The 10,192-nt window shown below is 40.2% G+C and overlaps 2 protein-coding genes across 2 annotated transcripts; one reads left to right on the forward strand and one right to left on the reverse strand.

The window, feature by feature from the left end:
- Positions 1–111: 111 nt before the first annotated feature.
- LOC21391862 (nuclear pore complex protein NUP43) lies at positions 112–6,810 on the reverse strand. The gene is made up of 5 exons (XM_024175239.1): positions 6,013–6,810; positions 4,594–4,663; positions 923–1,160; positions 748–821; positions 112–624 (listed from the first exon to the last, which is right to left on the reverse strand). Exons 1-5 carry the CDS (start codon positions 6,651–6,653, stop codon positions 571–573), a joined length of 1,077 nt encoding a protein of 358 aa, XP_024031007.1. The 5' UTR covers positions 6,654–6,810; the 3' UTR covers positions 112–570.
- A 2,315-nt stretch (positions 6,811–9,125) lies between these two features.
- LOC21391863 lies at positions 9,126–9,763 on the forward strand. Its single transcript, XM_010112819.2, has 2 exons — positions 9,126–9,397; positions 9,532–9,763. Exons 1-2 carry the CDS (start codon positions 9,180–9,182, stop codon positions 9,662–9,664), a joined length of 351 nt encoding a protein of 116 aa, XP_010111121.1. The 5' UTR covers positions 9,126–9,179; the 3' UTR covers positions 9,665–9,763.
- Positions 9,764–10,192: the final 429 nt, after the last annotated feature.

Consider the following 10,192-nt stretch of genomic DNA (forward strand, 5'->3'; position numbering starts at 1 on the left):
CATTATCATCTCCAGAGAAAATATCTAAAATTATTTTAGCTTTGTTGATGAGTTGTTAGCAAGAGTGTGAGAAACCTTTAAGACTCGACGCCAAATGAGCTTCGACAAAGTATAATCTGCTTAAATTTTCTGTCTGCAAGTTCCTTCGCAAGTAATCAGAATAAAACAACCACCAAAGTACATACATAAATATCAAGTTTCAATACAAGTTCTGAGAACAAAAAGTTTGGATACAAATCCAGTTGACTTGGTGTTGAGAAGCGAAATCCTACTCGAAGATTGATCAGAAAGTGCAAATTTCACTCCTTGTTAGGCAAGCATAAATGAAATAGCTACAGAATCTCCCTCCTAGGCTGCACTCATAAAAGCAGATTGTTCAAGCTATAGACCTCGACTACTCAAAAGTGCAGCGCTCTGTGCAGTACCCCTTTCGAGGGCAATTCAGGACTTTCATTCGTTTAACTTACAGCTTCAACACCGAGTGGTTAAGAAACATTTCATTCCTCAAGTTGTTATAGCTTTCAGAAAAAAGATGAACCAAACTTGAAATTGAACTCCACATATTTGGTGTTATGGCCTCGTCAAGATCGCTATAGACTCCCACTCCAAACTACATATTACATCCTGCGCAGTATAATGTGGAAATGTTAACTATACACAATTGTGTGACCTCATCAATTTTATGAACAAGACGTGCACACAAAACTATTTTCACCCTTCGTAGAGTTGGTGCATATTCCTACTCACCGAAGGATTTTGTCGATCGATGTCAAAGCTGTTGATTGCACATGGTTCTGCCAAGAGCTCAAGAGGTTCCTCCCCTAACAGGTTGAGTAGCAAGTATTAACAAACTCCAATTAGTCAAGCTTTTAAATATTTTACAACAGGAAACAGTCAATAAACTAATGACCGGACAGATTACCTTGTTCAATAACAGCCAGAATACCGTCTTCTGAGCAGATCATAGCCGGTAAGATTTTTGAAGATGAGATGGTTCCCTTGTTTGTTGTCTTTGTATAGCGGTCATACTGAACCTCCCAAACCTCACTTTCGGATGGTGAATGTGCTCCAGTTTCACCTGCCCCAACTCCAGAAAGAATAACTGGCTGTTGCGGCCACCTAAGATCCCAGGCAAACACAGTACCTAAAGAGCCTCCTGCCTAGTGCAGAGAAGTTAACGTTAGGCTTCAAATAAGCATCCAAGTATTTGATGGTGGATGTTCAAAGAATTCAACCTACAACGCAACTGTGCATAAGGATGACTTGAAGCTTGCAAGTCATTCGAATGCTAATATTATGGTAAGCAAGAGTATGAGATGATAGTTGTGTTAGGCCTCCGGGTACCTGCAACACAAATCAACACACAACCACCACAGAACAACACCACAGCTAGACCACTAGAGGAACCTCAACCAAAGGATCCAATTCATTAATCGTTACTAGAAACCACGAGCTCTGCTCGGCCAGTAATTCAAAACAATAAGAATGAGTTTTCTCTCAACGTGTCCCCCTCTCGCACAATCCTTTCCCTTAAAACTCCTCAGGCCGTTGTAACCTCCCTACTCTCTAGGCACTATTCCCTAGCCTAGCCTAACCGTCTATAAGCCACTTCAGCAACCTTCCTCACGCACTCACATCCCTTCCCCAACCGAAAACGTTACGAGCTCCTCTAGAGTACGTCCGTTCATATCTGTTCCGCCTAGGCTCGGGTGTAACATTACTCCCCTCCTCCAAAGGGACCTTGTCCTCAAGGTCGAAGGTAGGGAAGAGGATTTGCAACTCTTCCAAAACCTCCCAAGTGGCGTCCTCGATGTCTCGCCCCTGCATTTAACCAACACCTCCTTAATGGACTGCCCTCCTTGCTTCTTCAGGCGACCCTACAGCATGCCCTCTGGAAACAGCGGTTCGGGAGTGTCCGCCGCCGTGTCGACAACCACCGGTTCCTATGAAATCGCATGCCTACCGACCACCTTTTTAAGCATAGACACATGGAAAACCGGATGTACCCTGGAACCCTCTGACAGCTGAAGCCAGTATGCCACTGGACCTACCTTGCCGATCACTTCAAAAGGGCCATGATATTTTGGTGCCAATTTGTTGTTGAGGCACCTAGCCACGGTTCCCTGTCGATAAGGTTGCAGTTTCAACCAAGCGAGCTCCCCAACCTGAAACTCTCACTCCACCCGTCTTTGATCCGCATAGCGCTTCATTCGTTCTTGTGCACGCTCCAAGTTGCAGCGTAACTGTTTCAGCTGCTCATCTCGTTCAGAGAGTTGCATATCCACCGAACCAACTGCGATTTTGCCCCCTGTGTAGCGTATCAAAGTCGGGGGAGCCTGACCATATAGTGCTTGAAAGGGTGTCGTGCGAGTAGCGCCGTGAAAATTGGTGTTGTACCAATATTCCGCCCAGCACAACCACCTACTCCAATGCCTAGGCTGGCCACTTGTGAAACACCTTAAGTACGCCTCCAAACAACGATTAAGAACTTCTGTCTGCCCATCCGTTTGAGGGGGTATGCAACTCATACATAAGGTGGTGTGTTGGAGCGAAACAACTTTCTTCAAAAAAGGCTAGTGAACACCTTATCCCGATCACTCACTATACTCCGAGGTATGCAGTGAAGGCACACCACCTCTCGACAAAACACCTCAGCCACCAACTTCGCAATGAACGGCCGCTTGAGAGCAATGAAATGCACAAATTTAGTCAAGCGGTCTACCACCACGAAAATAACATCATGACTATTGGATTTAGGTAGAGCCTCGATGAAATCCATCGAGATGTCCTCCCACACTGCCTCGGGAATGGGTAATGGCTGTAGCAACCCCGCCGGACTCGTAGACTCCACCTTGTTTTGTTGACAAACCCCACACTCAGCCACAAACCGTTGCACATCTCTTGCTATACCCGGCCAATACACGTTAGCGCTAATTCGCTTGTATGTCTGTAGTGTCCCTATGTGTCCCCCCGTTGGGGTTGAGTGGAATTCTTCCAACAACTGCTGCTTGAGCTGGGACCCCGCCGGGATCACTATCCGACCTCGATGCAACAACACCCCATTCTCCACTGTATAATGACTCCCTTGTGCCTCTCCACTGCTCAACTGATCCTTGAGGGTGCGAAGTTTGGCGTCCGCGGCTTCCTCTCGCTCCACGGTTGCCAGATCTAGAAATTGAGGTCCCGAGATAGCCAGCAACTCCCCTCCTTATGTCTAGCCGCCCCAATGAGACAATGCATCAGCCACTGTATTTTCTCTTCCTGCTCGGTAGTGGATGTCAAACTCAAACCCCATCAACTTTACCAGCCACTTTTGTTGTGCCGGAGTACTGATTCGTTGTTCCAAAAAAAAAACGAAGAGACTTTTGATCAGTACGCACAACAAACTTCCTGCCAAGAAGGTAGGCTCTCCATTTCTGGATGGCCAGAACTAGGGCCATAAGTTCTCTCTCATAAACGGACTTGGCCATCATTCTAGGCGACAGCCCCTAAAATAAGCCACTGGTTGCCCCTGTTGTAACAAGACCACCCCTATCCCTGCCCCTAATGCATCTGTCTCAACCTCAAAAGTGTTATTGAAATCGGGTAAGGCAAGGACTGCAGTCTCCCCGCCGCTTGAGTTCCTGGAACGCCCACTGCGCCTCTTCAGACCAAGCGAACTCACCCTTTTTTAGCAATTATGTCAAGGGTCGCGCGATGGTGCCATAATTTTTAACGAAACGGCGGTAGTAGCCTGTCAACCCCAGGAAGCCGCGCACTCCTTTTACCGTGGTTGGAATTGGCCACTCAACCATACCCCGTATCTTCCCCGGATCTGCCGCCACGCCCTCTTGTGAAATGCGGTGTCCCAAATATTCCACAGAACCCCGAAAAAACAAACATTTCTTCATATTGAGCACAAACCTCCCCTCCTTCAGCAACCCCAATACGGTTCGTAGGTGGCTCAAGTGCTCCTATGGATTGCGGCTTGTATACTAGTATGCCATCCATAAAAACCAAGACGAACTTCCGGAGCAAGGGTTTGAATAACTCAGTCATCATCGCTTGGAATGTAGCCGGAGCATTTGTAAGCCCAAAGGGCATGATGAGGAATTCATAGTGCCCCTCGTGCGTCCAAAATGCCGTTTTCTCGACATCTTCCTGCCTCATGCGTATTTGGTGGTACCCGCTCTTTAAATCAAGCTTCGAAAAGCAAGCCGCCCCATGTAGCTCGTCCAACAATTCCTCGATTATAGGAATTTTCTTTTCAACTTAATAGGCATCTTATCATCACGTAAAACTCCCATGGCATTCTTCACTTCACCCACCCCACCTTAATCCTAAGTCCAATATCCTCATCTATATCCCCTTCACACTGCACTATGGACTCAAGTTACCTAAATTTCCTAGAAGCCCCAATCACCACAAGAGACAAGGGAAAAATAAAAAATAAAAATCCTTATTTCCAAGGTTTAATCAACCAAGATATAACAAAATAAAAAAATTAATAATTGACATGTTATGTCAACAAGGTAATCTCATCCACAACCAATGGTGTGAGGCACAAAGATTAGTTATTATAACGTAAAAACAGAAGACGAATAGCACACTTACCAGACATGTATGCTTTCGTGATGGATGAATATCAATTGAATGCACAATCCCCGAAGTTCTTCCTTGACCCCTGCCTCATTTCCAGTTCAACCAAATAAAAATTTCAGCTCTGGCACTTTAAAGTAATGAATTTTTTCTTAAATTTTCAACCTAAATCAACAATCACAAGAAAAGGCAGTTCAACTAATCTCCCGATAAACTAATTTCCAGATTTCAATCCAGCTTTCTCCTCCCTTAATAGCAAAGCATTTTAAGGCTTAACTATGGCTTTTCCACATTCACCCGCTTCTCAAGTTTGATTCAGGGCAAAATGGTGAAATATATTAAGGCATTAGCCTACAAAAACAAAACCCAATCTAAAATTGATTCTATGCTCCTTAGAACTTGTACTTTACGCACATACCAAGAAGCAAGCACAGAACTCAAGCCCACATGTTAAACTCTTACAAAGATTATATAGAATACCAAGATGCAATAAACCACAACTTGAGAGCATCTCTAAAGTACAATGCAACATTAAATTCTTATGGAAATACTATCTGAGTAACGAAAATCGAAAATAGCTATCCTACGAAATGCCATACTTAACATCAATACATTTGGAACATGGGACCCGTAGGTCAATGACTCAAGCCCAAGCTCGCCGTGCTCCTCCTTTAGAAGGTGTTATCAAATGTATATTGACACTACTTCAAGTTTAGAGCTGCTGCTGTATGACTTGTGGCAATCATAGTGGTTTAACCTTGGTGGCTAGGACAGGTTTCAAGAACCTTACTTATACCCCGGATCTGAGTTAGAAGCAATTTGGCATGCAGTTGAATTAGCTAAAATTAAATATGGCGCAGGGCAATTATCGAGAGCAACTGTAAACTGTAAATGATGCTAATTGATGCTCTGAATTGGGATGAAGCCAGCCCAGATTGGTCCCTCCCTTTGGTTTTTCTTACTATTCAGCAGATGGCTTCTGAATTTGTTTGCTGTCATTTTGGATCTATAATTCTGCGGCTCATTGTCCATGTAGAAGGGCTTAAAATTCAAAGTCTAATGACATTATAGTATCTGGGATGGTTATCCTCACTGCGGTAACCTCTTTGGAGTAAGCGAAAAAAGAAAAGATAAGAGAGAGAGAGAAAGAGAGAGAGTGGCATAGCTCTAACACAGCAAAGAACCTAAATTTTAAGTGACACAGTTGTAGCACAAAATTCAAATTATACACACACACACACACACACACACACATACATATATATCTGTGTGTGTGTGTAAAGCACGGTTCTAGCAGAAAAAGGTCCAAAATTTTAAGCTCCAAAATGGGTTGTCTCGCTTTTCCAAAATGGTACAAAACTCCTGCGAGGTTATGTCTAAATTTTAAGTGGCGCATTTCTAGCACAAAATTCAATTGAGAGAGAAAATGCTCACCAGCCACCCTTGAACTGAGAAACGGCCCCACCGGGCTTCCTCTGGTCCCACCACTGCAGGCCAAACCCTAATCCACCGGTGGCGAACTCAGTCGGCGACGCCCATTTCGCCGCCGTGTAAGACACCAACCCGCTTCCATCAAAAACCCTCCGGTAATCCATTCCCGAATCCCCAATCCTCACCAAATTCACCTTCCCATCTTCCCCGACCGTCACGCACTCGGTCCCGCCCTCCATCAAATCCACGCACGCGATCGCCCCGCCGTGCAACACCCCCTCGGGAATTGAGACCTCCGAATCGAGCGACGGAGGGTCCGCGGGCGCGGCGAAGAGGACGTGGAGAGAGCTCGCGAAGGTTCCGGAAGCGAGGAAGGGGCGGTGGTGGGAGTGGGAGGTCGCGAGGGAGGAGATTCTGGAGGGGGAGAGCCAAGAGGATTGGGGAGTTAGGGTTAGGGTTTGGTGGGGATTGGGGGAGATTGAGTGGATTTCGATGGAGGAGGAGGCGGAATCGGAGTCGAAGTAGGCGACGGCGGCGAAGCGGTTGAGGGCGGAGAAGGGAGGGAGCCACCGGACAGCGTCGACGTAGGCGGGTTGGGGGCATCGGTGGATTTGGGGAGCCTCTGAGCGTGCTGGGATCGCCATTGTTGAAAGGTTTTGTTTTGTTTTGTTTTTATTTTTTTTTCAAAAGGTTTTGGTTTTGTTTTGGGGTTTATGCCTTTATGGGTTTTGGGGTCTGAGAGTGGACTGTGGTTTCGGTCTCGGCTGCTTTTGACAGGTTTTTGTGAAAAAAAATATCAGAAATTTGGGAGGGAAGCGAGGAAAAAAAAAGTATTTTACACATTTATCCCCTAAACTTACTGGCAACTTCTCCTTAAATTTTTAATTTTTACAATTTAGCACCCTAAATTTGCAAATTTGTTACAAAGTGGTCCATTTTAATGAGGATTATGTTAAATTTGTGATGAAAAACACTTCAATAAAAACTTCTAACATCCCAACTCAAATCATAACACAAATCATTATTTTCTAACTCTCAATCCCTTTAAATTTGACAAAAAAGAGTGTAAAATTCGTAAAATATTATAACCTATTGCAATAGTTTTACAAGTTAGGGTGGTAAGTTGCTAAAATTAGAAATTTAAGAGGTAAGTTGTACCTAACTCTCAATCCCTTTAAATTTGACAAAAAAGAGTGTAAAATTCGTAAAATATTATAACCTATTGCAATAGTTTTATAAGTTAGGGTGGTAAGTTGCTAAAATTAGAAATTTAAGAGGTAAGTTGTAAAAATCTTACAAGTTTCATGGGAAAATGCGTGAAATATCCAAAAAACGATAAATACCCCAAGGCATGACATTTTTTTTAAGACAGAAACATGACACAATGTTTTATGGTTAACTTCAAATTTGTCACCTGAAGAATATAGGTTATCTCACTTTGCTCCTTCTAATTTAAAATGGCACAAAAGTGACTTCTAGTCTTTTCATAAGTTTAATTTTGGTATAATCTTTTAATGGACGTTAGGTTTATGGGTTCGGTTTCATGATTTAAAACTATTCTCAGTTTACGTATATTTTTTGTGAGAGAAAACACTGTAATGAGCCACGTACTATGATTCAAATCATGTCACAAATCCTTACTCCAAATGCATAGTTAATAATTTAATACATTTGGGTCACGTGAGTAGGTAAAGAAAATATGTGAGAGCAACGTCGATGCGATGGTTGCAAGCAAAACAAAAGACGACGCCTAGGGTTACAAAGACAAAAATTGTGATTTTTTTTATAAATTTTATGTTTATTTTGTTTAAAATTATTATATTCCCTTTATTAAGTAATCACGTGACCCACATATAATTATAATTGAAAATAAATTGGTATTTTATTGACAGAAATATAAAAATTACAACTTAAAAGCTCAAGAACTATTTTTGTGCCATTTTGAAATGTAGAGAGAAAACTGAACCAACTTCTATTATTGGAGTCAAATTAAATGCTTTTTTGCATCTAAGTCCCCCAAACTTTTTGACCTTTAACACTTGGTCTCCATTTTATAAATTTAGACAATTGAATCTTAAAACTTCTTTTTTCTTAACACTTGGGTCTCCATTTTGAGTTTTGTACTCTACAAACTCCTAATTTTCTTCACACTTGGGTCTTTATTTTGAAATTATGGAATAAAAATGAATTTAATTCTAACTCATTTTATAATCAATTAACTTTGTTATTATTTTTACCTTAAAATAAGAAAAATCGAGTAAATCATAGTTCTCATTAAAGTCAACATTACAGATATCTCTACAATGTGCACATGGTTAATATTTTAGAGTTTATAAATATTTATTTTATTATTTTTTTGTATTTAAATTTATCTTTTTTACTTCTCATATTTATTTGAAACCTGAATCAAAGTTGGTAGTATAATAAAATAAAAACTTTGAGGGATAAGAATGAGAAGCTTAATTTACGATATTTTATATTCAAAAGGTTCTTTGGTAGGATGAATTAATAAAAGAAATAGCTCTTGTGAGAGATTCAAGATTCTCTATACATAACATCTCATCTTAATATAATTAATCTAAGCACAAATAGTTATAATTATGTTTAATATAATCCTGGGATAATCAAATTAAACATTAATTATCAGGACTTTAAATTATTCGGGTCCATTTTTACCTGTAATCATAGTCTAATTCTTATTTTTTGAGAAAAAATTGTAGAATTTACTTTTAAAAGTGTAAGAGTCTAAGTTTTTACCTCTCATTTTTTATTAATACCCTTTTGCTAATATAGTTATGTGACTAAAAAGTATTAATCAAAAAAATATGAGATATAATCCTAACTCACACATTTTTAAAAGTATTTATCTCTTTTTCTCTTATTTTAATATTTGAGAGTTGAGACATACCAAAATTATAGAAGACAATGTCCAAAATGTCACCACACATTCAAAGTTTTAAGTGCTAAATTAGTAAAATTCAGGGATTATTGTTGTCAATAAACCAAAAAACTGATGTGACTTAAATACCCTTCAACATTTGCAAATTTTACTCTCCACTCATTTTATGAGCTTTATTGAATTTTTGGAATTTTTTTGTGGTCGAGGTTATCAGATGAAGAGGTAGGCCAGAGGGATATGAGAGGCAGAGAAGAGAGCATATTAGAGGAAAATGGTGGTGGCAGAAAAGAGCTTTATCTTGGGCAACATTTCCTCTAGTCTATTTGCAAAGAAAAATGGCAGAAGCTTTATTATCACACTGGCCAAAAAGAAAGATTTGCCTGAGACTTCAAAAACCCAGCAAAGATCCATTCTTCCATTAAGAATTTCAAGCACATTTCTTGGTCAATCTGGCATTGCTGTTTTTGGATTGGGATTCATTGATGCTGGGTAAGTTTTTTTCCAAAAAAAAAAAAAAAAAAACTCTTTCTTTTCTTCTACAAATCTTAAAAAAAAAAAAAAAAAAATCACATAACTGTTGTTTATCTATTTGGTTAATGCATCAAAAGAAATTGAATGTTCAGGTACAGTGGAGACTGGTCAAGGATTGGGGTGATCTCAAAAGAGAGTGAAGACTTGATAAAAGTTGCTGCCTTCATAGTTGTGCCATTGTGTTTGTTTCTCATAGTGAAGTTGTCCAAAGAGAGAGAGAATTAGGATTATTGAACTGGGTCTTGACTAGTTTTTAAATCCCAAGTGAACTCTTGTATGAAATTCCAATTTATTTGAGAGGAAAAGAAAAAAAAAAATGTCAAAGTGGCCTCAATCGATTTTGGTGTAGCTTATTCTTAGAGTGTGTGTGTGATTTAGTTTAAGCTTTTTCATGCTGCACTTATATTATATATAGCAATTCCAAGCTTGAAATCAAATATGACATCTGCACAAGAACAAACAAGTATTGGGCTTGTTATTATGCTAGAGTTTTACAGGGCAAAGAAGCAAGGGAAGAAATTAGTAGAGGCGCAAATGGGTCCTTCAAAATAACGTTACTGTTGAGTGTAATTAACAAGAGAGTTTCGGGTATTAAGAATTAGACGATCTAATTCTATATTACGGGGAGCAAATAAAAAGAGCAGAAAGAAAAATCAAGTAAAAATGAACACACAAATTTATAAAAATTCGTCTCAATGTGAAACTATGTCCTTTTTCTCTTTCTGCAGTAGTTCGTTATGATAAAAAAAAAAA

Source organism: Morus notabilis, unplaced genomic scaffold, assembly GCF_000414095.1.
Source record: "Morus notabilis unplaced genomic scaffold, ASM41409v2 Scaffold680, whole genome shotgun sequence".
NCBI classification, from domain to species: Eukaryota; Viridiplantae; Streptophyta; class Magnoliopsida; order Rosales; family Moraceae; genus Morus; species Morus notabilis.